The following is a 27,990-nucleotide window of genomic DNA, read 5'->3' as shown; positions in this document are numbered from 1 at the left end:
TATCAGACAAACAGTTTATTCTGCCATAACAATGATTATACATCAATGAAACCAGAAAATCTGAATGTCCATGGCTGTGTGGTTTGTGTCCGGACCGAGTTTCAGGATAAAGAACATTTCTGGAAAGAGAACAAAAATACATGTTAGCGCTGCACACATTGTGAACAGATTGATACCGCAAAAACATTTACTAGAGGCAATATGGCGGAACTTACACTTCTTCTTGCGGAGGAGGGTGGAGTAGCTGAGAGGAGAGCCAAGGCCGTAGCCGTAGTTCAGGCCGTAGCCGAGGAGACCGTGGCCGTAACCGTAGCTGCCGGCACCGTAGCCGAGGGAGCCAACACCGTAGCCGTAGTAGGCTGGGGCAGCGTGAGCAACACCGTAGGTAGCAACGGCTGGGGCAGCGTGGGCAACGTGGGAAACGCCGTAGGTTGCGACGGCTGGGGCAGCGTGGGCAACGTGGGCAACTCCGTAGGTAGCAACGGCTGGGGCAGCATGGGCAACGGTGGCAACAGCTGGGGCAGCGTGGACAGCGGTCACGGCTGGGGCAGCGGCGTAGCTGGCGACCACTGGAGTGGACTGGACAACCTTGGTGACAGCTGGGGCAGCGTAGGTGGCGACACGAGTGACGGCTGGGGCGGCAGCGTAAGTCTGGACAACGGGAGCGGACTGAACCACCCTGGTGACAGCTGGGGCGGCAGCGTAGGTCTGGACCACTGGAGCGGCCTGGACCACCCTGGTGACAGCTGGGGCGGACTGGACGACCCTGGTCACAGCTGGAGCAGCGGCGTAGGTGACAGCTGGAGCGGACTGGACCACCCTGGTAACAGCTGGGGCAGCAGCGTAGGTCTGGACAACTGGAGCGGCCTGGACCACCCTGGTGACAGCTGGGGCAGCAGCGTAGGTGACAGCTGGGGCAGCGTGGACAGCGGTCACGGCTGGAGCAGCGTGGACAGCGGTCACAGCTGGAGCAGCGTGGTAGGTGGAGACGGTGCGGGTAACAGCTGGAGCAGCGACGGCGTAGCTGGCGGCGGGGGCGTATCCGTATCCGAAGCCAGCACCGTAGCCGGTCAGGCCAGAGTAGCCAACTCCGTGGGACAGACCGTAATGGGAGAGACCAAGGCCACCGTAGCCGAGACCGGAATAGCCGAGGCTTCCGTAGCCAAGGCCGTAGCCGAGGTTGCTGGCGAGGGTGTAGCCACCGCCAACGTGGCCAACGTGACCAGCGAAGGCACTGGTGGCCAAGGCGAGGACGATGCAGGCACGCAGCTGTAAAAGAAATTACGCCTCTAGAAACAGTATTGATATTAATGTTGTGTGCGCGTATTTTGGTATGCCTCTAATTTCATTCTTGGATACAGATGAATACATTTTTGCGGCTAACTTTAGGTATTGTGTGTAGATTCATTGCAACATTATAGTAGTGACTGCTATTTAATCTGCTCTTTGCACGTCGCTCACATGCGAGCTACTGAGCAGCTAAACGGCATCTCCTTGGCATATAGCCTCAGCATCCTTTATGTGAGCAATATTTTCAGTTTCAGACACATTGGATTCTTGTCATAATTTTATGACTGTGTATTACCTTCTAATTAATAACTATGGATGATATTAAGTACCATTCAATTATCAATCATTACCTTCTAATCAATAACAATTAATAATAATTAATAAATTACATGAATAAGTACAGTTAATATTTAGAAGCCTAGCAATTATAGAGAATTTATGCAATACTAGTAATTTTTCCAAGTTAGAGTCGCTTCCCAAAGCAGCGCATTCTAAAATGTACTGGTAGCATCACCTCGTGAGAATAAAGCGTTCACCCGTGTCTTACCATGGTGGTGTTCCTAATCCGTCGGAGGAGCAGAAGCTTCTGATTCGAGTCGCTGGTGAGCCCGCTTTTATACCTAGTAGTTGACTTCAAGAACAAGTTATAAACCGGACTTAGGGGGAGGTGAGGGAGACAATGCCCCTTTTTGAGATTCATAAACTCTCTCTCTCTCTACCATCGCTAAAATGAACCTGTCTTTGCTATCACGTAATCCTATGCAGCATCCATATCCTTCAACTTCCTCATTTTAGCTTTTTTATTTGTTTTTGTCCTATTACCATATCTTTTCTCACGCCGCCTTTCTTCCTCTCTCTGCTGCGGTGTGCGATATGTGATGGAGTAAAGCTGGTTCTCCTAGGAGTTCTCAATTACATATTCAGTCCCAGTTTCTTAGCGGAACACCGTCATCCACAATGAGGACCAAATGCGGGGATGCGCACACGAGCTCAGCGTATTAACCAGATGTCGCCTGCTTTAGCACCGAACAAACTCATGGGCCATTTTGTGTTTTGTTATCGCCACCCTGTAGGCCCAGGCACTATGAAAAATTAGTATTTAAACCGTCGCTAGGAGGAATTTCAACAGCATAACATAGGGGACAGGTGAATTAACATTTTCTTCCTTTTCTCTTCTCTCGAAAGAATGATCTGGCCGGCAGGAGGTATTAAGTTTATGGTAATCGCGGCAACACGCGCTGTGGTTTAGACAGCCCACGCCCTTCAGTGACAAAAAGGAGAAAAAAGAATGAAGACTGGTGTGTGTTCTTCTCATGTTGCAATTCTAGCGGCCAGTGAGCAAGCTGTAATGCAACACTAAGCTCTCTTTCATGAGAGAGAGAGAGAGAGAGAGAGCCATAGAGAAGTCGGATCAAGAAAAGCAAAGGAAGGCAGACATAGCAGGTGGGTCACTTTGAGGGGTTTTTATTTGTTTGAAGTCGTGGCGGCGCATTCGTGGTACCGTCTGTGACATACTTGTGAGTAAAGGTAGCATCAACGACGCCAATTTTATACTGACCTACTTTGACTACAGTGTGGACATAGTGAGAATTTGACTATAGTGAAACGAAGAATGCCGTTCACGAGGGTTGCACGAAGCTGGAAAGAAAAGCCATCTAGCAAATGGAACTATACTGTTTCAGCTTATTACTAAACTCGAGTGGATGACAAATAATTTCCTTTCTTGAAACTTTCTACACCTCGTGGATTTGTGCAAAAGTCGTCTGTCATATTCAGAAACGTATTATGCCATTTTCACATGAATGTGACTGAAAGTATGAGTGTATGTTTTGAATCAGAATAAGAAAGGATGCGGAACTTATGACTTACTACAATAACTGTTCTACTTTCAGGGAAGGTGTGACTAAAGGCACCAACATAGTCTCCACGCAGGTGAGTCTGAGGTTTATTTAGCCATATTGATTGTGTATCTGCTCGAGCAATCGTCACCTTGCGCAATAATATTTTTTCTATATTGACCTTTATTGCTGCGCAAACATATTTCGTGCAAGGGGTTTTGACAAGATCGCAGTAACATGGCAGTAAGTCATGTTTCTGAGGTCAAATATAATACCTCGTGTGAAATTCTCCTGGTTTACGAAACTTTTGCCGAACAAGTGGTCAGACTTAAGCATGCATGCAATTATCCAAGTCAAGGAAGGCTGGAAACACCTGTAGTTTGCTGGAAGTTCATACACTGCATTGAAGAGGACTTCCATTGAAAGCTTGATGAAGCGAGCAAAGTAATCTTTTGATGACGTCACCAGACCAGTTCAATGTGAAAACTTCATAGAAGGAGGCAAAGCAAATTTTCTGTGGAAAATAAACTCTTTTTTTCAAAATATCTATTACGTGTCACTCTTTGGCCATCCACTGAAAACATCGTTTGTTTAATCATCACCATATTTGCTCGTAAAGTAGCGTTCAAAGTTGCATAATGACTTATGACACAAGAGAAGAACAGTGCAGCTTCCTTAGTGCAACTGGGATTATAAAATTTCACCGTATTCGGGGGTATTTTGGGCCGATAGCGCGATATGAACGTGAAGCACGCTACTGTTTGGGACTTCGCAATAATTTAGACAACCTAGGGTTCTTTAAGGTGCACCCAACGCACAGAAAACAGGTAATATTGCATTTCGCCCCCCCCCTTCCCCCCCCCCCCCATAGAAGTCGGCCTCCGCTGCCGGGAGTTGATCCCGCACCCCCACAACGCCGCTACAGCAGGTCTACGATTCTAGAGTCATAAGGTGAAGGATTGGAGTGTGTGCTGGGCGTTAACCTTCGTCTGCACATGGAGTTTCCTTTTTCTGCGCCCACGTTGCGTATCGACTTTGAACAATAAAAAACAAAAACACAAAAAAGGAAAACATTGAGATATACAAGAATGGTAAGGAAAGAAATTCGAAGGTAAAACCTGTACGAGCTAAAAGTGTCTTGCTGTTTGAGGCTCGAGCTGGTTCGCTAAGGACAAAAAGGGACCGGAGTAAATATTCGCAAAAAAGATAAGGCATGTATCTGCTGCAGCAAAAGTCGGGTGACCACTTCCAGGTTGTGCACGTTCCAGAAGCGCTTGGGCTTATTAAAGCGGAAGGGACGGACCCATCAACCAGTCAGCAGTTGAGATAAGCTAGAGACGCATATATTGTTGGTGGAAAAAGCAGGGAAGAGATTGCTACGACTCGAGCGGTTACAGGCATACGTCACGGTACAAGGTAGATAGAGGTTTTCAAGAAGAGAAAAGAAATTTACGAGATGTACGCAAAAATGCTTGAATATAAAGCATCTACAGCATTATTCAAGCCAGCTAGCTATTTGTCACCGCCCCGTTTCAAAGGGGAGGTCAATATATCATAATCATAAGTTAGAAATGCCCGCCATTACTTGTGCTGTAACGCCACCTGAAGAAAATATAGAAGAAGCACACCCTCAGACTGTCGCGTCAAATTGGCTCTTAACGAGGGCAGTTATGTATTAGTATTATCTCGAAGATCGCTAGTTACCTGCTCGACTGGCAATGTATGGACAATTTTGCTAGGCGTCTGGCGAGACAGCGTGTCGGCATGCGGATGAGATGCCTGGCCGAGATAACTGTTCGCGGTAAGCTTCTGATGATTATTCTTTTTCCTGGAGCTCTTCTCGCTTTTTTTTTTGACACCACAGTGGCCGCGGGCTTGCGTATACGCCAACTTTCTGTTTCATTGGTTTTCTGTACAACCGGCGTGATGCACGGTTCTACTGGAACCGTTAAGTTGGGACCCTACTGCGATGGTGTTTATTGAAGGGCACCTAAAAATTACAGCGACACTTAAGTCCCCTTACGTGCTTTGGATGCGAAAGCCTTCTGAGTCTTCCGCGCGATACCTTTCACTTAATCATGGGATTGTATAGGGCAAAGTCAATTTTGAGCCTAGGCAACCCAAATGTTGGGTATGGGCCAAAGGTTGGTTTTTAACGTGAGTCAACTCAGTTTTCGAATTGAACAAAGTAAATTTCTTCAGTGTGAGCCATGGCGCCCGTCCGACGCCGTGGCCGTTCACCATGGGATACCAAAGTGCGAGCCTCAGCAGGTTCAGCGCCGGGAACGTGACGTCATCACTTGATCACGTGGGTATTGGTGCCATCAGATGTTAACGCCGGACGCCCGCCGGGCTTTCTGCTTCATGGCGCTTATATTGCTTCACATTGATAAAAAAGTTCAGGACCCTTCCACTCTATGAAGAAGGATGACCAGCGGAGCTGTGTATGTTGGCCCCTTAATGGCGAACTGCACTTCCGCGGTGGGTTGGCCCGGCATTGCTCTATCTTCGGGATAGGACCACGTATGGGGAGTGCTTAGAGCCAGCTTCACCTCCGCCACGGGTCGGCACGGCATTGCACTATCTTCGCGATCGGCCCACCTATTGGGAGTGCTTACCGCCAGCTTCACCTCCGGCGCGGGTCGGCCCGGCACTGCACTGTCTTCGGGATCGGCACACGTATGGGGAGTGCTTAACGCCTGCTTCACCTCTGCCGCGGGTCGGCCCCGCATTGCAACACCTTCGAGATCGGCCCACGTATATGGAGTGCTTAACGCCTGCTTCACCTCCTCCGCGAGTGGGCCCGGCATCGCACTATCTTTGGTGTCGGCCGACGTATGGGGAGTTTTTTGCTTACCACAACGACACGAGAATTTCCTTGGACGGTAGAGGTATACAGCTTCGCTGTAAAACGCACAAACGTTTTACAGCGAGGCTGTTTATGCGGACCCTGTGCCGTCATTGTCGAACATCGCTAAAAAGGGGCCACGTGACCTAGTGGGAGAGGAAATGAAGAGCTCAATAAGGGTAAAGAGGTCGGAGTGACCCCCCTCTCCCTGTGAGAATGCTATCTTATACGCGAATCTTATATGTTTGTCACTCGTGCATTTTCGGTGGCCGAACCAGGTCGGCAGCGAATTTATTGACGATCGATTCTACCTTGCCGCCAAACGAACAAATGTTATACCGGCGGTTTCAAGCCAACGAACAATGCCCAGCTATTGAAACGCTGTACTAGGAGCGCGTGGCTGCGGACACTTCTCGCGCCAGCAAGAAGTGCCACATGCCCTCAATCGCTGTCAAGTAGCCACGTCAATCGTCAAATCAATCCAGCCAATCGTCAAAACGATTGCAGCGCCCGCATCTTCCATGGGGGGCCTTGCACCCAATACAAGAATCTTTAGATTAGTAGTTCCGCACATTCCATCCCAGCTACAACTATGGCAAGACCACGAGTTGTGCGTACTCCTGAGAAAGAAGCTGCGAATACGGAGCGCCATCGAGAGTTGGCTCGTGAACGGGCTCGTCGTCGTAGGGTCTGCCTCACGTGCACAGGAAAAATGAAAAACACTCGGAGTGACGAAAAGGAGCGCTACTAAAATGGTCATTACGCGGAAGCACGCGAAAGCAAAAATGAGGCGATAAAATGGTTAAAGAAAAGATTTACAATATAGAATGCTTGCGAAGGTTGCCTTGCGTAGTGTAACACTCGGTGTAAAGAACACAGCTTCGCTGTTCGACCCCGCTCACGGATTGAAAGAGGCGGTAATTTTTTATGAGAAAACAGCTGTACCAATTTGAATGAAATTTGTTGCAGTTGGAAAAGAAGGATAAATTCTTGTGAGTGCATCAAGCATAATTTTAATTAGGACATTGAGTTTTCTACAAGAATAGCTGGAAATCAGTATTAAAAATAGGATCACCAACATATGAAATTAGTAGCTCAGCTAAGAAAACAGATATCAAATTTTTATTAACTACATCAGAGCATCTGGAGCAGACAAATTAGATGTATGAATTTAAAACTTATATAATTGTTACAATGCTCGCAATGGTTTTGAAATATCCTATTAAAAATTTCATTGTGTATTTCAAGGTGGCGTATAATATATCAATTTTATCCGATTCGGGCTGAATATATGAGGTCTAGTTTACAGAATTTAATCGTATTTTACACTGAGATACAGAGTTGTAACCTTTAGGTTATGTTTCGTAAATGGTGCAAGGTTTATATATTTCTGTTAAATTTCTTATAATTCCTTATAATTTCTGATAAATTCGCTTCCAGAAATTACAAGATCTATCTATCTATCTATCTATCTATCTATCTATCTATCTATCTATCTATCTATCTATCTATCTATCTATCTATCTATCTATCTATCTATCTATCTATCTATCTATCTATCTATCTATCTATCTATCTATCTATCTATCTATCTATCTATCTATCTATCTATCTATCTATCTATCTATCTATCTATCTATCTATCTATCTATCTATCTATCTATCTATCTATCTATCTATCTATCTATCTATCTATCTATCTTACGCCGAGCCAGTGAGCCACGTTGTCTCACAGATTGTTCCACTTTGTATTCACTCGCGGTCATTTTGCTGTTATGATCACTTTATCATTGGCATTATAGCTTCGTCACCGGACTTTCGTCATGTGAATTATCCTAATGCCATCGTTGTCATACACTCGTTATGTATTCGCTGTCATACTGTAGTTGCGATACCACTGTCGTGATACCTTCATGGTCATTCTCTCGTCGTCCTTCCAGCTTCGTCACCTTACTTTCATCATGACGTCGTCGTCCAAACTTTGCGCAAACTCAGTGAACGAAATTTTCGGATGCCTTAGGTTAGGTGCATCTAGTCATAATTGATTGTGATGTCTTCGTGGTCACCTGCATCTTCGTCTTGACAGTTTCATCTTCCGACTAACGTCATGCCGTCGTCATGCCATAACTGTCATACAGTCGCTATGTTTTTACTGTTAAACCATCGCCCTGAGGCCCTAGTTGCGCCTTCGTCACTCCAGCATCGTCAGCTGGTTGTCGTCATGCGATCGTCATCACACCATTGCGATCACACAATCGCCATCGTATAATTGGCGTTATGCCTTCATCCTTTCACTATCGTCATCACTCACTCGTCATTTCATTTTCTCATGCCATCGTCGTCGTACCACTTTTTCGTTCCTTCGAGGTCATTCTTTCGCCCTCGCGGACTCGTCGTCATATGCTAGTCGTGAGGTTATCATGCTGTTGGCCGACCTTGGCAAGCGAGTTCTATGGCAACGCGGGGCGATACAGGGGAACAGTATGCACATTTCGCAGAAGCAATTAAAGCCTCAGAATGACCACTAAAAGAGTTCAAATAAAAGAGTTCAAATAAAGGTACGTACCTACACTGCTTGATTGCTAATTGCATTACTGTCGGCAGTTATCTTGAGACAGTTTCTGTTGCATTTTTTTGTAGAGTATGTTTATAAAGCTAATTGGGAAAGACAATAGCTAAGGAACGGGAGATGGAAGGTATGTTAACCTCCTTGCCTTAAAATCACTAAAGGCTTATGCGAACTGTATAACGGTTACACTAAATAAGTGCTACAGTCTCCAGTGATGGAAAACTTCGAAGCGCTACGCTACAGAGCGAGTTACAAACGTCGTGCTCTCGATTTCTTCGAAGTATACGGCTGAATTATTACGCAGATATAGCTTGAGAAACTAGAAAACGCACAGCCTTTGGCGACCTTGGAGAATCACAGCATAATTTCCAGCGAAGCTCTTTTTGCTCAGCAGTTGCGGGATGTATTTAAATTGCATCTAATTTAAGCGCACGGTTTAAAACCTTGCCCCCCAATTGATATTGCTAACGATTCACGCTTGAACCCGATTTCTTCCGCATGTAAAGCCAGTGTCATTTGTCATTCTCGCAGGGTAACTAACTACATGTGTATACCTTTTGTACGGCGCTGTAATTTTCCGACATAAAATAAACTTTGCGGGCACACTTGACATACTGGGCGCCATTTATAAATACACGTAATTGGTGTCTGGCTGACCTGACCGAGGACATTGCGGAAGCCTACTACGTGTCTCTTCTTAAGTGAGAAAATAAGGTAAGGGCACTATTCGCTACTTGCCTGCGCGGCTCATACTTGACGTAGAAAATGCTGAGTTAGTGCTGCGGAGAAGTAAGTGTTAATTTGTGCCGTTATGTGAATGTCATCAGCACTCCCCAGTCATACCGCTGTCGAATGAGCGCGCGATTTAAACTTGAAGTTATACGAAATCAAATACCTCAACAATTTCTTTTCGGAAAACAAAGAAACATGGCTACGAGATGAGGAAAGGTAAACGTGGTACGTGCCACCCATATGGTTAAATTTCGAAAAAAATTATTACCAATTCGTCCTCATTCGTTTCCCGGCAACTCAAGCAAGTTAGGCTAGAATTTTTTAAGGGCAACACCATTTGTCAATACTTAAATTTTTTTTTCAGTGTTATGTTAATACCATAGTTAGGTTGGTAATGTATTGTTGTTTGTTATTTTTACGTTGACTTACTCGGGGTGCTGCACACGTATTTGCGTAGTGGCCTCATCAGATGATCGAATAGCAACTTTTAAACGCAACTCCTGTGTTTCTTGAAGTATACGGACATAAAGTGATTTAGTGAATAAACGTCTACTTACATTTATTCTTTCAGGCTCCTCCTCATTTACGCCAAATGTGAACTTGGTGCCGGGCTCAGTCCATTCACGACTCCGGGCTACAATTTGCATAACCATTTATAGTTACTGTGCGCCACTGGCTGAGAAATTTTTCAAAACCCGTTTCAACTCGCGCCTTTAAAAGTGCCTGCCGACCACCCTTCAAATTCTACTTATACCCACAGAATATACACCATGTGGCGCTTTACAGTTCTTTAAAAACATCATGCGAATTATGTAAGGGTTCTTATGTGGCACCTCTAAAAGCGCATTAAGAATTTTTAGCGCTCTTGTGACCTTTTGGAATATCGCAACAACTGAGCATGATGATCGCTGTACTTCGTGGATTTAAAGACCATGAAATGAGAATGATGAGGAAACACTCTAGATGTTATTTTAGGGTGTTGTCAAGGACGAATGCTTATTGCTGAATGTCACAATGCATGGAGTCAATCTTTAGTTTTAAGCTGCCTTGAAACTAAAAATCGTGTTTCGTTAGAGCCGTATGGAAGGGCAACATAGCAATATAATTGAAAAAAAAACTATTTATTACAGAGAAAGACGCCGAACAAAAACCTTGGTATCATAGAATGGGTTCTGCTAAGCTTATCAAACACATGCGCTTTAATATATTGTTCGATTGTGAATCAAGTTCTTTTGAACCCAATACGTGTTAGGATGTTCATTAACAGCCCAAATTATGAGTCTAATGAAGGTAAATAACGCTGCGAAAGAAAAAAAAAAACAGGGTTGGTTACAAAAGTGATAAGGCAATGATGCTCACTTGCTTATCGCAAGAAAAAAAACTATATTCACTAAAGATTTAGCTTTATGTAAGCACGAACCATTTTCCGCAAGCGCTGTTAACCCTATACTAAGTTTGTGTTGACTTACCACGGGTTTGCATAACTTGCTTAGTTCACCTGACTTACCTTTGTTGTTCATTGTGTGTTGTAATTTTTCCGAATTAGAGACTGTTTTCACATTGGTTGACCTGCTTTTATTACTGTCCCACGAGGCTTAGCTGCGCACATCAACACCGGATCAAATATCACTTCTACTTAGAATTAATTTCACGAGTAATGTCTTATGGTCTGTGAAATAGTTGGAGATGGCCTTTAGACACGATGGTTTCTCTATGAAATGCCAGGTCTCTGGAGCATCTCCACTGCGTTGTAACCATGCCAGTTGAACGTTGGTGTCTACGCGGCCTTGCCGCTGCTGGGCAGTTTCTTTAGCCCGCGCGTTTCTTGTGGCCTTGGCATGAGCGTCGAGATGGCTTTCCGTCTGCGCAGGAGTTTTATCGCCATGTTCTCGACATTTTCTCAACCTGTGTCTTTCCAACTTCTTCTTCTCGTTGAGCTACCATGTCAAGAACAGTCGACGTACGCTCGCGTTGCCGTTTAAGCTGTAGTTGTGCGTTTCGTCGAGCCTGGCGCTCCGCCTCGACCAACCCAGATGGTTCAGCCGCCTCATCATTGGCATATCCCGAAGAACTGTGACACGACTTCGTCTCACGCGCTGCTGAACTATCTGTGAGGCGAGGCAAACCGCCTACCGGCCGCAGCTGCCGCCGAGCACGGGTTCCTATTGGCTGCAGATGTCATAACGCGCGTGCTCTTATTGGATGCGCCGTGCGAGGCGTGGTATAGGTGGTTACTCTCCCCGGACGCGTGATGCGCGTACTGCTTGCTTCCTCCACGGTGTGGCACTGCTGCTGGCTCTTCAATAAAACCTCTTAAACTTCGTAAAGTAGCGCCACGCATTGAAGAATGCCGCCTCCTCCTCGCGCGCGCTGGCCGAGGCCGACGCCGCGTCGCTATTGACCTAATGGCATCACGTGGGCCCTCGCGCCGGCTTCGTTTGTTTACAGTCGCGCTTCAGCACCATTTTCGCTTGGGAAGAGTCTACGGCTTAGCGAGGAGCACATGTTGGCGCCGTTGCTCTTCTGTGTTGTTTAGATTTGCGAACGCTTTGAACTTTTGCGGGAAATGCGAAGTCGCTTCACGGCATTTTCTATCAACATAATCTGCTGCGTCTTCGTATGCGAAAATAGTTTCAGCAAACATAAGCTCTTTTCGATGCCGCCCGGTAAGCGCTACGGGTTGAGAAAACATGGATTCATCGAATTAGGTGGGAGAAAATCAGACCAACATTTTCCACACGACTACACGAGGTAGTTGCGAGTCTGTTATAGTACACTATGTGTCAGTCTTGCGTAATTTGTTGCGGACCATAACGTACTGGATATTGCGCAGTTCACTGAGGATGTTGCCATTTGTCTGCACGCTTTAACACGGTTCCTACGCGTCGTGTGCTTTAACTATATTGGCAGTACGTGGTCGTATTTGGCGCGCTTAATCGTATTCTACGCCAACAGGCTTGAATTCATGGGCACGCGAGGCTGCGTGCGAGAACCTAATTACGAAACCTTTAGGATTCACCGCATTCCTTTTGACAAAAGTTGAGGCTCGAGCGTGAACACTCATCTTAGGAAAGCAAGTCTCAGTATTTTGTGGTTACTAACTAGCCTTCTTTAGAGCGAATCGCTTTGTTTGCCTCTTTTGTTCGTCTTTGTCATTGCCGGTCGCCCAGTGGATTTGCGATCCAAAAGAAAAGTGTGCGTGCGCTCCCGAAACAGCGATCGTCACCGAAAGACAGCATCATAAGTCTTTGAGACGTACGTGTTAATTCGTGTCAGCTTTAAAGTGCGTGTAGGTTAAGTTGTGGCGGTGGACCACTCGCAAAGAAAACGTGCGGTCACCCCGTCGTTAAATGGCTGCTTTAGTCGTCGTTCGCTCGTTCGTTTAGTCGTTCGCTTACCACGTTCGTTCAGCTATTAGCTCGTTCGACCACTATGTCTCTGAGACTGAGACTGTCTCTGAGACTGTCTCTGAGGCAACAAATAGTGTCTCAATATGAATGACTGCGTCATTTCACTTAGCGCAATTTCGGCTGCGTCATAAAGCGGCAATTTTTTTCGCCGTCATCACTCCACTGAAGTCAAATCTCGCAAATGTTATTTCGGAGCGAGCGCAACCATCCTCAATACATGCACCTTAGTGAAACTCTGTTTGCAACAAGTACGTTACTTCGTGAACGGACGAGCTAACGCGCAATGAAATGTTATTCGTGATGAGTCATTAACCTGAAAAAAATGATCCACTTGTTTGAGCCTGAATGAAGCACTGTTACCGCGCTCCCGTTTCAAGAACGAATGCAAAAAAAAAAACCTGATTTCGTCTTTTATATACGCAGAATACCGACTCAGTAATCCGCTGTGCGTATTTCTGATGACCTCGAGGCACGAGAAACATAATAGCACCAGCACTCACCTCTGCACATTGGCGGCACCGTAGCTTGTAACATGCTTTCGAACCTTCAGAGCAGCGTTCGTTCGTCCCCTCTATTAGCCTTTGTGTGTCATTGGTGATACGCGCCGCGAATTCACATGGTAAGGACGGCGCGGATTATTCATGCTACTGAGGGCTTGCTGTAGGTCAGCATGTTGGCATACGATCGTTCGTCTTTCATTCACAACCATTCGTAACAAGATCTTGCGACAGGCACTTGACAAATGTTGCGTACCTAACTGTAGAGCACGCGATACATTCGGAGTCGGCATGGCACAGCGTTAGCGCTCGTTCAGATACTTAAAAAAAAGCAAAAAGTAGTTATCAAAACAGCAAAAGAAGCTGCCGTCACTGAATTTGTATAACCATCCGTATATAAATTCTATGCTGTGCACGAAGTTACTCGGAGCTAGAAAGCCAACGCGAATGCCCAAATCCCGCCGCCTTGCTATGCGTGAATTCCCTCTGCGAAAGCTCGTGTGCTACGCTCGAGCCGTATAGGCGGCGCCACGGTCGGGGAGGGAGCTTGAAGGAGAGGAAAAACGAGAAGTGCAGGCGGAGGAGGAGAGTGTCGCTACCTTACGAAGTTTAAGGGGTTTTACTCTTCATTTCCTGATCACGCAGCGGACGGACATCCAACAGCGTTGCGCTGGATTGCAAGCCGTAGCACTAGCACACTAAAATTTAAATATTTTGTTGCATTAAGAAAAAGGCAAGTGGTGGTGATGAATATTTCATGTTGACGTTGCATTAACGTTTGCGAGAGGTGACGATCAAGCCCGCTTTTAATGAAGTCATATTATGCAGAGTATGCTCGGTATATTGACATATGTTGCAAAGGATAAGGCGCTAAGTATCAGGATGAATTATTATTTATGACACATTTTTGTTTATTTTGTTTTCTGAACAGTTTTTAGGGAGCTAAAAGGAAACTATTGATAAGAACCCTCGATGTCGGCGATGCTCAATTTTCAGAAATGTAAGATGTCATTGATACCTTCAAAAACAAAGGCTAATTTGGACAAAGCTGTGTTATGAGGCGACCTACCAGAACGTCCAGCGCTTTTAGGGTGGGAACGATAGAGCAGAAGAAAAAAGGAGACGATTATGCATATAGAACAGGGGATGCGTGCGCAGATGTGCATGAAATTTTTGACTGTAGATCCCAATACGAGGGAAATATAAAACACCAATTCTAAATTTACTTTTTGATGTCGCTTTATCTTGATGAACATCAGCGTCAGCAGGCTGTCGGTAATGTATCCGGTTAACCTGTTCGTTAACATGCGCTGAACATTTCTTTTAAGATACGAAATCTATTTCTACAGCTGCTCTAGTTTGGCATTTGCATGAATTGTAATATCGAAGAGAAGTAACAAAGCTAATTACTCAAATACCTAATCCCCACTTTACATTTGAAGTGCTATTTTATAGTGAAGTTAAAGTTATATTACCATGCCTAGAACAACTTGAGGATATATCGTAGATCGAAAACCTAAAACCATTATTGTCCCTTCTTACCATGAATCAGTTCGGCGGGCCCATGATTTAGGAACTCCTTAAACTGATAATAGCATTCTTTAATCGCTTAGAATAGTGCCTTTAAAAGACAACAAAAGACTACTACCCTTTCACAACCAGCTACTTAAGTAGATATCACAGTTTCTCCGTAAAGGCGAAGTAATAAATGCAATAGGAACATGTTAGAATATTACCTGAAGTCTGAGGTTCCTAGCAGTAGTGTCAGTATGAAGTGAAAAAAACACTTTAGCTAAGTAAAAACGTGCAGTTAGTTAGGGCTCTTCTGTTTGAATCCTGCCATCAAATAATTTCATTTATGTCTATTAATTACAGCCAACGCCTTTCTTAACGACAATACTACCACTTTTCCTAATCGGGAATGCTCCGAACCTGTTTCCATGGCCGATCCTGTAGGTTGTGCACAGCTGCACCAACGAAGTTACATCCTTTTTAGTTTTCAGCTGTGTTACTGATTCGCACTTTTGCTGTTTCAGTGTGAGAAGATTTAAATAGGAGGCATGCACTGTCGGTGTTTCGTTTCATGACATTTGTTTGTCGGGTGCCATTCACAAAATTCTGAGGAATAATCTTGTCAACACTGCTAGACATGGTATTAGCACTTTAGTGATAGAATGGTTGGTCAATATAACGGACATATACCGCATGTCGTATAACTTGGCATGGCATGTAGCATACATACACCTTAATATGTAGGGAACCACACTACGACACCGACGACGACAGCAAAATGTCGCTTGTTAAGTCCATAAACTTGCCATCGCAATAAAACTGTGTTTAAAGGTACTTCCTGTTGGCCTAGTTGGTAGCTGTTTATTATGAAATATAAAGACTCCAAATAAACGGGCACACACAAGACAAGAGAATGGGACAGAGCGCCACTCGCAACTGCACCTGCTTTATACCGACGGTGTATAAGTGCCTACGTTCTCAAATAAAGCAGCCGCTAGTGGCGCCCTGTCCCGTTCTCATCCCTTGTGTGTGTCCGTTTTTTTGGCGTCTTTATATTTTATAAAACAGTGTATATGGACTTTGGCTATATACGTCATGAAGCTCGTGGAAAGTCGATAGATTTTTGTAAGCTTTACATTGGGCACTACAACTACAACTCCCATTCCAGAGTTTGTATCATCTATCGCGTAATGCAGCTCGGCTCTTGCGGCAAATGAGGCAAAGCGCATCCTCATTTGTGCTACTATGGCCTAGAGAACAGAGGATTCTGAGGAGCGAAAGTGCCAGCCCATATCGTGCGAGCTCTCAACGCTCGGGCAAATAGGAGAAGGGTCTCCAGCTCAAACCAGCCAACTCGCAATCTCGTTATCAGCGACATTGAAGCATGACTGATCAGAATGCTCAGCTCTCGCTTTGATCATGCTGTATTCCGCAATAAAACTGTGACTATGGAAGCACTCTTTTTTCATTGCAAGAGCCGTTGCTGCAACCAACTAAAGGTAAAATCATTGAAGTCGATATATCCACGGGAATAGACAGACCGATCAGAAATTTCATCGCAAATTGCTTTTTACTACAAAATTTCAACGTTTCTACTTCAGTCTTAGCACGCAATTCGGAACACGTTTTAGGTCATGAATAGTGGTATGGGTTGTGTGAGATGTCCGGCGTCGCACAATATATTTCCTAAGGACGTTTTCTTTCTTTAAGTTGGCGTCTATAATTAGTGAAAAACGATGTTCTGTAGAAAACGCGCTATAGAAAGTTATGGCTAGCGGTACATGGTAGATTTTGAAGGGCAAAAAACAAGGTTATGTAGATGTATACAAAAATGCTAGGTAGAAAACATGTATGTCATACCTGAATAAATCAAGCAGGCTAGGTGGCTATTTTTCTCAGCGCCGTTTCAATGAGAATGTCATTATATCATCATCATCATTATCATCATCATCATCAGGACTTATATTTGTCGAACTTATATTGAGACACCTGTGGCGATATTTGTGGCGGACGGAAGTTTTCTTCCAGGGCTCCGTGGCGGCGACAAAAACATGTTATTTAGGTGTACTTTAAGCTTACTTCTGTTGTGGAGATTGATCTGAGAGAAAGATTTCGAGGATGTAGAAGTAAACAGGTACGTGAGAAGGCGTGGTGGTTTTCAACGAGACGGGATCCACTTCAATCACATGCCTGGACCCGAAGTGGGCTGGTGACTTGCTGGCCGCGCAGTTGCTTTTCTTTCCTGGTGGGGGGGGGGGGTGCTCAGGAGGCCAGAGTAGCTATTAATATAGACGGTCCTTAGGGGAGCCTCAGAATAGCATCGCCATCAATTACAGAATAAAAAGGAGAAAAGCAAGAAAGAGTGCTCGCCATGCCATAAGCTACATAAAAATGTAAGGCAGTAAAAGAACGGAAAATCGGTTATAGCTTGAGGAGCAGTTAAATAGAGAACGAATAAGGGTGTTTGTGGTAACAGAAACGCACCTAAGAGACTCAGAAGTGCCGCCAGGGATTGGTAGTTATTTTTGTGAAGGGCACAGCGTAACTCAATCGGAAAGCAAGGAAGGGAGAGTGGGAATGCTGATCCACCCTTGAGCTGAATGAAAAGGGGTACATTCAAAATCTCAGTACCATCTTTGGTTATCATGCACAATGAGTCGAAATAAAGCTTGTCTGGGCGTAACGTTTTGGTGGGCCGGAAATGATCGCACAGAGAAGAATCAAGAGTTAGCGGAATGCCTAAGTGCTGACATTGGTGAACTGCTTCAACTTTATAGGTTAGGAAATGAAAGGAAATTCCCGTGACGGCGTTTGCCTTAGTGATGATGGTAGTATGGCTTGTTGGTCGCCAAATTCTTGATTTTTGTGGCCAGCGAAATGTAAACAGGTGCGCAAAGACAAGGCGCACGCACCGCAAATGCTAGACATACACATATAAGCGTGAGCAAAATTTCTTTCCGCATACCCCTTGAACCTTACTCCAACACACTGCTTTTTGCATCCCAAGGAAACCTTCTTCCATAGAAGCCGTTGGCAATGCAAGCTAGTTGCCTATGATGTGCTTAATCATGTCCGTGACTTACGAGTTACGTTGCGACTTCTCTGTGATCAGCCAGGCAACCTCTTCTGAGATACGCCTATCCCTCTCCATAAAGCTAGGATTGACAACAGCCTTACTGATCAGTCTGAGAGCATTTACCGGGTAACAGCTAAATGCCCACTTCATTGCTCAGTGCCATGTTGCTCAATTTATGTTGATAAAGCGGTTGCATGTTAATGATCAGTTCATAATTTCCAATATTATTTCATTTTTCCTCAAAGTGATTTCGTTTCGAGCAAAACATGCCAGGAATCGGCAAGTCGCCCTGCGTTTCCCTACATGCTCGTGTCCTGCTCGCAGGTGCGGGAGAACGCATGTTTATTCCACAAGCGATTAAGAATAACTCTCGGCTGGAAAGATCATGTAGACATGTTGGACAAGCGCCTCCAGTTGATAGATTTGCTTAGGTATATTAGGTACGATGCAGAAAACTTGGAATGCGTAGTCTGGGCACGACACTTCACACCTTGAAGTAAGATCGGCTCGTTCGCGCGCACCGGAGTACGACGCCATTTCATAAGTGTGGCTTCTTGCTGAATTGCAATGGGCACACATTCTTATTTCTCACTGTCTGCATGGGACAAAATTTCCTGCTCCTATGAAGAAAGGCAATGTTAGAAACAGTACGTTCTTCCACATACAGTGTATTTATTCATCGGGTATGGGTATTCGCGACTGTAAATGATCACTAGATATATCTTGCGGCGGCGCTTATAAATCCAGCGTTAGGCTTCACGTGAAAGAACGCTTCGCAGTGCAGCTCGCGCAGAATACATCGCAGTTCTCAGTTCGTCATGATGCTGCCACGCATGAAAAGAAAAAAAGACGAATGTCGAAACACTTGTTCTTTATACATATGCACGTCATCGCGTTGGAAAAGCAGCAATGTGCGATTTCATCGTTTTTTTAAAGAAGCAGATGATGCACATCGGAGACCGACATGGATAAGAATCCTAGGGATTGAGAAAATGTGACTGATATTATGCACGGCTGCTATTTGTGCGCGTTCGAAACGGCGACGTTTTGATTCGCCTCACGCGACTGTCCAGTCCACGCCGATGTCGCGACCTAGGCGAAGCCAGGGAAATCGCGCGAGACCCAACCGAACGACGTTACTTTTCGAACGCATCTTTATTCACCGTGAGTAGGCCATTTGTTTTGTTTCATACATATCAAACATGTTGCTCACATTTCAAATGGTGGAGTGTACTTTGTTTCGGCAGGCCCTTTATTAAATTAGTAATGCACGCAAGCTTCATTTTGGTTTTGATAGATTAATTTTCTGCCCCAGCAGTCGTGTTAACAATTGCTTAGGCAGCAGGAATATCCTGGCTAAAGTACTTTTGCCCGCAGGCACCAGTAGCAGGAACAGTAGCTGTCTCGGAAGGCCAGAAGTTGGTCACGACACATGGTTTGCCACGAGTAGGCATGCCGTCTTGATAGCACACTTTAGTTTTTCGGTGTAGGCAGAAGGTGCTGTTTTCTCATACAGCGCACGTAGTTCGTTAGTTTATTTGATCAGAAGAAATTTAGAAGCAACAGGAAACAGCGCTCCTTCCAGATTTGGAGCATTTGACTTGGCCACTGCACCACGAGTTTGCTTTGCGACTCTGTGCACACGGCCAAATTACATTACAACTCATTCGATTCGTTTCCAGGTCATGAATTTACACTAACACTAGTGACACTGCTTGAAGGGAACCCTCGCTAAATTCCACAAGTGTAATAACCGATGTGGACGCAGCAGCAGCTTTTGCAAGATTGCTTTATTGCACAAAAAACAAGGATTTATGTAGGCACGATGTATCGCTTACCGGCACACGTGCGACGGGTTTAACACGGTAGACATGCGCACAAGATAGCCAACTCAGTCACGTCGCTCTGTTATCACATCCCTTCCTACCTAGTAGTGAATGCCATAACGAAGCACTGGGCGACGTACACGAGTAGACCTACGGCATGCTTGCGGAAGTTCTGGACTAGGCGATCTCTGCACTGCAGTTTGCGTCGCTGGAAGCTTGAAGCTGGGGTTAGCGTGAGAGACTATCGGTATAGCATCCCATGCTCTCCGCACGTGGTTGCGATGACGTCGGTGCACTGAACCATCGGAAGTCTGTACTTTGTACATGACGTGGCCCAAGCGACGAAGTATCCGTGCGGCCAGCCACTTCGGACCACGAGAGAAGTTCCGCACATACACGGGGTCACCTTGCAGAAACTCCCTCGAGGATGGCGGCTTCGTACATCCAAGGTCTTTTGCGCCAAGGTGCAGTCTCGACAAGACAGAGCGGAAGCTCCTGCCCAGCATGAGTTCTGCTGGCGTCTTCCCGGTTTCCGAGTGGGGCGTGGAGTGCTGCTTGAATAAAAAACGAGAAACATTACATGCCATTGTGTCCTGGCTCTGCTTTCGAAGCGCACACTTTAGCTCGCGAACCATGCGTTCAGCCCTTCCGTTGCTTGCGGGATGGTATGGAGCTGTATACATGTAGCGCACACCATTTTTGTTCAAGAAAGATAGCATTTCGCTGCTCGAGAAGGCTGTGCCGTTATCAGATACAACCAACTCCGGCAATCCGTATGAAGGAAATATTCTTCGCAGTTTTTCGATCACAGCTGAGGAATGAAGCGATGGCATTATCTCGATCTCGGCCCAGTTTGATAGCGCGTCCACGACAACAAGAAAGAAAACGCCCTTAACCGGCCCTGCAAAATCTATGTGAATTCTGCTCCACGCGCTTTCGGGTTTCGTCCAAAAGTTCACAGGCGTTTTAGGTTCGCTTTGCCTGTTATCTTGACAGAGTTTGCAATGACTCACGAAATCTTCAATCTGGGCATCGATCTTCGGCCACCACACATATGACCTTGCCAGAGCTTTCATGGCCGCGGGGAGCTAATACAGCTCCCACAACCACGGGTGATGCGTCACAAGACAGAATTAAGGGTGCATCAGGGTTGAAATGCACTAAAAGTGACTCGGACGTCAGCAACGTCTTTAGTCTTTCGAAAACTAGTTGCTGCTCGTCACCCAAGTTCCACGTACTGCCGCTGTCCAGTAGGCGGTAGAGCACTTCTGCAACTTCGGACAGACCTTTTAGGAAACGATTGTAGAAATTCACCATACCTAAAAAAGCTTGGAGCTCCTTGTTCTTTGGTACAGGTGCTTTGTGAATCGCCTCGACTTTAGCCTTTGACGGGTAGATGCCGGTGGCGTCTATCCGGTGTCCCAAATACTCCAGGCTCTCTTTGAAGAACTGACACTTGGCGCCTTGTATACGCAGTCCCGCTTTTGACAGTCGCTTGAGAACCTCCATGAGGATTTCGTGGTGTTCCTCTGTTGTTTCGCTGGCCACAAGGATGTCGTCGAGGTATGCCGCCACCTGGCATAGACCTGCAAGCACTGTATCAATTGCTCTTTGAAATAATCCGGGTGCTGCACAGACACCAAACGACAAACGTCGCACTTTGTACAGACCCTTTATTGTGAGCACTTCTGCTGTAGCGTCATCAACTGCAAGTTGCTGGTACGCTCACGTCAAGTCAATTTTAGAAAAAATACGGCCTTTCTCTAGCTTTGCGAAAAGTTCCTTGCTAGTAGGTAAAGGATAGACGTTGTTCCTTACCGCTTGGTTTACTGTACTTCGACAGTAGCCGCATATTCTTAATGACCCATCCTTCTTACGGACGATAACCACAGGGGTGGCCCATTCGGAGTACTGCGTCGGTTGCAGAACAACTTGACGTTCCAGTTTTTCCAGTTCTGTGTTGACGTTATCCTTCAGTGCGAACGGAATGCTGCGGCATTTCAGAAACTTGGGCCGGGCATCTTCCTTCAGCTCGATGTGTAGGGGTGGCAGAGCAGCGCCTGGAAATGTTTCGTGATAAACATCTGGAAACTTTTTGATAAGGGCTTCTGCGTTTTGTTCGATGCTGTGAAGCCCAGTGAAATTAATGTTCAATACCTTGAACCAATCACGACCCAAAAGCGTGCTACCTTCGTTTCGTACAACGAGTATCGGCAGCTCGAAGTCTTGTTCCTTGAATTTGACCGGAAGTGTGGCTTTTCCGACAAAGTCCAATCCTTCCTTAGTCCGAGTTACGAGCTTGGTGTCCGATTCTTCAAGCTTTATGCGCCTGGCCACATTTAGTTTGCTGAACGTGTTTTCATTGATAATCAACCTAGCTGCTCCTGAGTCGACTTCCATGGGCACTATTTCACCGCCTATACTTCATCATCATCATCATCATCAGCCTGGTTACGCCCACTGCAGGGCAAAGGCCTCTCCCATACTTCTCCAACAACCCCGGTCATGCACTAAATGTGGCCATGCCATGCCTGCAAACTTCTTTATCTCATCCGCCCACCTAACTCTCTGCCGCCCCCTGCTACGCTTGCCTTCCCTTAGCATCCAGTCCGTAACCCTTAATGATCATCGGTTATCTTCCCTCCTCATTACATGTCCTGCCCATGCCCATTTCTTTTTCTTGATTTCAACCAAGATGTCATTAACTCGCGTTTGTTCCCTCACCCAATCTGCTCTTTTCTTATCCCTTAACGTTACACCTATCAATGTTCTTTCCATAGCTCGTTGCGTCGTCCTCAATTTGAGCAGAACCCTTTTCGTAAGCTTCCAGGTTTCTGCCTCGTAGGTGAGTACTGGTAAGACACAGCTATTATATACTTTTCTCTTGAGGGATAATGACAACCTGCTGTTCATGATCTGAGAATGCCTGCCAAACGCACCCTAGCCCATTCTTATTCTTCTGATTATTTCCGTCTCATGATCCGGATCCGCCGTCACTACCTGCCCTAAGTAGATGTATTCCCTTACGACTTCCAGTGCCTCGCTGCCTATTGTAAATTGCTGTTCTCTTCCGAGACGGTTAAGCAATACTTTAGTTTTCTGCAGATTAATTTTTAGACCCACTCTTCTGCTTTGCCTCTCTAGGTCAGTGAGCATGCATTGCAATTGGTCCCTTGACTTACTAAGCAAGCAAATATCATCAGCGAATCTCAAGTTACTAAGGTATTCTCCATTAACTCTTAAGCCCAATTCTTCCCAATCCAGGTCTCTGAATACCTCCTGTAAACACGCTGTGAATAGCATTGGACATATCGTATCTCCCTGCATGACGCCTTTCTTTATTGGGATTTTGTTGCTTGCTTTATGGAGGACTACGGTGGCTGTGGAGCCGCTATATATATATTTCAGTAATGCCTCTATGACTGCTGAGGTTTCGACAGAATCAAACGCTTTCTCGTAATCAATGAAAGCTATATATAAGGGTTGGTTATATTCCGCACATTTCTCTATCACCTGATTGATAGTGTGAATATGATCTATTGTTGAGTAGCCTTTACGGAATCCTGCCTGGTCCTTTGCTTGACAGAAGTCTAACGTGTTCCTGATTCTATTTGCGATTACCTTAGTAAATAGTTTGTAGGCAACGGACAGTAAGCTGATCGGTCTATAATTTTTCAAGTCTTCGGCGTCCCCTTTCTTATGGATTAGGATTATGTTAGCGTTCTTCCAAGATTCTGGTACGCTCGAGGTCATGAGGCATTGCGTATACAGGGTGGCCAGTTTCTCTAGAACAATCTGTCCACCATCTTTCAACATATCTGTTGTTACCTGATCCTCCCCAGCTGCCTTCCCCCTTTGCATATCTCCCAAGGCTTTCTTTACTTCTTCCGGCGTTACCTTTGGGATTTCGAATTCCTCTGGACTAATTTCTCTTCCATTATCGTCGAGGGTGCCACTGGTACTGTATAAATCTCTATAGAAATCCTCAGCCACTTGAACTATCTCATCCATATTAGTAATGATATTGCCGGCTTTGTCTCTTAACGCATACACCTGATTCTTGCCAATTCCTAGTTTCTTCACTGTTTTTAGGCTTCCTCCGTTCCTGAGAGCATGTTCAATTCTATCCATATTATACTTCCTTATGTCAGCTGTCTTACGCTTGTTGATTAACTTCGAAAGTTCTGCCAGTTCTATTCTAGCTGTAGCGTTAGATGCATTCATACATTGGCGTTTCTTGATCAGATCTTTCGTCTCCTGCGATAGTTTGCTGGTATCCTGCCTAACGGAGTTACCACCGGCTTCCATTGCACACTCCTTAATGATGCCCACAAGATTGTCGTTCAATGCTTCAACACTAAGGTCCTCTTCCGGAGTTAAAGCCGAATACCTGTTCTGTAGCTTGATCTGGAATTCCTCTATTTTCCCTCTTACCGCTAACTCATTAATCGGCTTCTTATGTATCAGTTTCTTCAGTTCCCTCCTCAGGTCTAGGCTAATTCGAGTTCTTACTATACTTACTATACTTACTATATTCGCCTATACTTACGGCCACCTAAACTTGCGACAACCGCTAGTCACTTGACTAATATTTAGCATGCCATCATACTCAGTTTGCTCCGAGTTTGACATATTTTCTAACTGGTGGTTAACCTGACCTCTTTGTTTCTTGCGACATACTTTGGCGAAGTGCCCTTTCACGGAACAGTTGAAGCATACTGCGGTTTTAAACCTGCAATGGTATGCAGCGTGGTTGCCCAAACACCGGAAACACTGCCGTTTCAACTGCTCGCTTGAAGTTTTTACATCTTGCCCATTCTTATGCTGCTTCATGGGTTGCCTGTCCACTTTAGCTGTCAAATCAGGGACGTCCTGACGTAGGCCGCCCATAACCCTTTGACGTTTTGCAGCAGCCTCTTCCGTCACTGCTAGATCGTAGGCAGTCTTAAAAGTTAGGTCTTTCTCGGCCAAAAAAACGTTGCTGTACAATGCTGTCAGAGATTGCAAAAACTAACCGATCCCTTAGCATTACGTCAAGAGGAAGCTGGCTGTCGTTGAACCCGCAGTTCTCGGCTAGCTTACGTAAAGCTGTAACGTAGTCTGCGACAGATTCGGCGTCGTGCTGATCTCGCTTCGAGAACACGTACCTTGAATATAGCTCGGATGACTTCGGGCTGATGTGGTTCTTCACGGCTTTTACGATGGACCACAGCCTACGGTGGTCGGAGAGGCTTGACGAGGGTAGCTATCAGGGAGTACGTATCCTCCCCACAGCAGCTCAGCAATACTGCCCTCTTGTCGGAGTCTTCCTTGAGCTTTTTTGCAGTGCAGCATAGCTCTATACGCTCGACGTAATCCTGCCATGAAGAGTTACCATTTAAGTGAAATTTGCCGATACGGACGCCGAAGGCCATCTTGCTGAAAACGCCCTCCCCGCATGGGCACAACCGTGCCTCGTCGCCAGTGTAATAACCGATGTGGACGCAGCAGCAGCTTTTGCAAGATTCCTTTATTGCACAAAAACAAGGATTTATGTAGGCACGATGTATCGCTTATCGGCACACGTGCGGCGGATTTAACACGGAAGACATGCGCACAAGATAGCCAACTCAGTCAAGTGCCAGTCAACGGAGGCAGACTACTCTATTACACGGATCAGCTAACAATAAAGAGAAAGGTGCACCCGCACTCCCAAACGGTAGACTCAGTTGTTTTTATCCCCAGACAAACAGTCCAGGTAATTTAACAGCCTTTAGCTTCGTTTGGTGAGTGCGCAATATCCGTATTAAGGTACGGCAGACGTCATTCCCTATAAATTGTGGGATGCTTGCAACATGAGTCGCAGTGCGGAATGGCTTATATGAAGGCCAAATACAGTATAAATTCAAACTGCACCAGAGTATCTATATCACGAGCGAGTGCCACAAACCAGAAACTTTAATACTCAGCACCAATCGAAAGAGCCGCCGGCAAGCCAGATGTCGTTGCCATTTTTGCTGATTGGGGCAGCGTTACCAGCACAATTGACTTACAGTCTACAGAAAGATACGAAAGAGGCATTTGTTCATAGCAAGTGCAGTGCATGCACACTTCAGGACATCATGAACAGTCTTTCAAACAGAAAAGGCTGTAGTTCCAGTTTGTGTTTTGATTCACTGAGAATGGTGCAGTCCCGGTTTCATTCCGGAGCGAAAAAAATAACGGTTCAAACCACCTTCAGACCAGTTCAGATTAATTCGCGTAATGAAAAACTAATTACAGGCAAACCGCATAAGCTGCGGCTTAAACGCGCTGAAAAAATATGCCTGCTTATTTTTCTTCAGGCCGCATGTAGTCACAAATGCAAGGCGTAGATCCAACACCAATGCTGAAATTCATGAGAAGCAAACCTTGATCGAGAAAAAGAGAAAAGAGAACATATCGAGGAATCGCAAAGTCCTCCAGCGTGCTACCTTGCTAAGTTCAAAAGTGGTGAAAATTATGGACAGACGTGTAATGATTAGGACACGCAGAAAGATGCGGTTATATGCATGTTCGAATTCGAAGGGCCTGTCATTCGAATTCGAAGGGCCTGTAATTTAATATTCTAAGACAACATTGATGGATGGCCTCATTGCTCTGTCCGGTCGACGGCCAAGTAATACGTTTTATCGGAGCGACCCGTTGTTAATGGGCGCCAACAAATAAATAACTGCCTGCCATTCGTCGTTCAAGGAGCTGTTCCAATGAAGGGCTATAAATGGCGTAATTGAGTGGGGACAAGAAGTTTATTCTGTAGTCAGTACAATCAATACATTTGACTGAAGCCTTGAAAATGGTTTTCAAGTTGCTCGGCGCATTGGATTCAGTTCGATGTCCTAGAAGAAGAGAATTTCTGCAAGAACAACAAAACGTGAACGTTAGTGAGAAATGAGAGGCCAAGAGTGGGATTAAAATTGAAAGGAATTGAAAACAAAGGAGAACTTACACTTCTTCTTGCGGAGGAGGGTAGAGTAGCTGAGAGGAGAGCCAAGGCCATAGCCATAGTTCAGACCGTAGCCGAGGAGACCGTGGCCGTAACCGTAGCTGCCGACGCCGTAGCCGAGGGAGCCAACACCGTAGCCATAGTAGGCTGGGGCAGCGTGAGCAACACCGTAGGTAGCAACGGCTGGGGCAGCGTGGGCAACGTGGGAAACGCCGAAGGTGGCGACGGCTGGGGCAGCGTGGGCAACATGGGCAACTCCGTAGGTAGCGACGGCTGGGGCAGCATGTGCGACAGTGGCAACAGCTGGGGCGGCGTGGACAGCGGTCACAGCTGGGGCAGCAGCGTAGGTCTGGACAAGAGGAGCGGACTGGACAACCTTGGTCACGGCTGGGGCAGCAGCGTAGGTCTGGACAAGAGGAGCGGACTGGACAACCTTGGTGACTGCGGGAGCGGCAGCGTAGGTGACAGCTGGAGCGGACTGGACCACTCTGGTCACAGCTGGGGCGGCAGCGTAGGTCTGGACAACTGGAGCGGACTGAACCACCCTGGTGACAGCTGGGGCCGCAGCGTAGGTGACAGCTGGGGCGGCGTGGACAGCGGTCACGGCCGGAGCGGCGTGGACAGCGGTCACAGCTGGAGCAGCGTGGTAGGTGGAGACGGTGCGGGTAACAGCTGGAGCAGCGACGGCGTAGCTGGCGGCGGGAGCATATCCATATCCGTAGCCGGCACCGTAGCCGGTAAGGCCGGAGTAGCCAACTCCGTGGGACAGGCCGTAGTGGGAGAGACCAAGGCCACCGTATCCGAGACCGGAATAGCCGAGGCTACCGTAGCCAAGGCCGTAGCCGAGGTTGCTGGCAAGGGTGTAGCCACCAGCAACGTGACCAAGGTGACCAGCGAAGGCGCTGGCGGCCAGGGCGAGGACAATGCAGGCACGCAACTGCAAGATAAAATAGTTCCGACATCGCAAAAAAGGAGTAGCGCTAACTAGCCCCAGCAGTGCGTATAAGGCTTTTCTTTTCTAAGGCCTAACGTAGAATTGTTTAGCAGTGACCTGTTTCCGATTTTCTGTGCGCCTTTTTGGTCTTCATTAAAAAAACTCCTTGCACACAATACAGCTAGAAGACAGTAGTGAGTGTCTAGAGTGGAAGTGAACACTGCAACAGCTTTTGCTTGAGGGGACGTTTCCGCTTAATTTTTAAATATCCAGCTTTTGAATTACGCGCTGAATGCAAATGAATGCAAGGCTAGCACAAAGGAGGTCTCTTATCAGCTGTTTCTTGCAACAATAAGCTTTCGTAATTTTATGCGAAGCTCGTTCATGGATGTTAATTCAATTATGGTACGGGGAATGCCTGATCAGCCGGTAAGGTTTGCACATAGTAGCGAAAAGTTCATTGGTGACTTACCATGTTGGTGGTCCTAGTTCGA

The 27,990-nt window shown here is 46.0% G+C and overlaps 1 protein-coding gene across 1 annotated transcript; it reads right to left on the bottom strand.

The window, feature by feature from the left end:
* LOC142574651 (uncharacterized) lies at positions 1–27,990 on the bottom strand. Its single transcript, XM_075683688.1, has 7 exons — positions 27,969–27,990; positions 26,566–27,499; positions 20,918–21,226; positions 20,005–20,149; positions 1,838–1,910; positions 216–1,269; positions 1–119 (listed from the first exon to the last, which is right to left on the bottom strand). Coding segments are annotated over exons 1-7 (2,520 nt in total). The 5' UTR covers positions 27,972–27,990; the 3' UTR covers positions 1–117.

Source organism: Dermacentor variabilis, chromosome 3, assembly GCF_050947875.1.
Source record: "Dermacentor variabilis isolate Ectoservices chromosome 3, ASM5094787v1, whole genome shotgun sequence".
Taxonomy (NCBI): domain Eukaryota; kingdom Metazoa; phylum Arthropoda; class Arachnida; order Ixodida; family Ixodidae; genus Dermacentor; species Dermacentor variabilis.
This window is presented reverse-complemented; position numbering and strand designations above follow the sequence as displayed.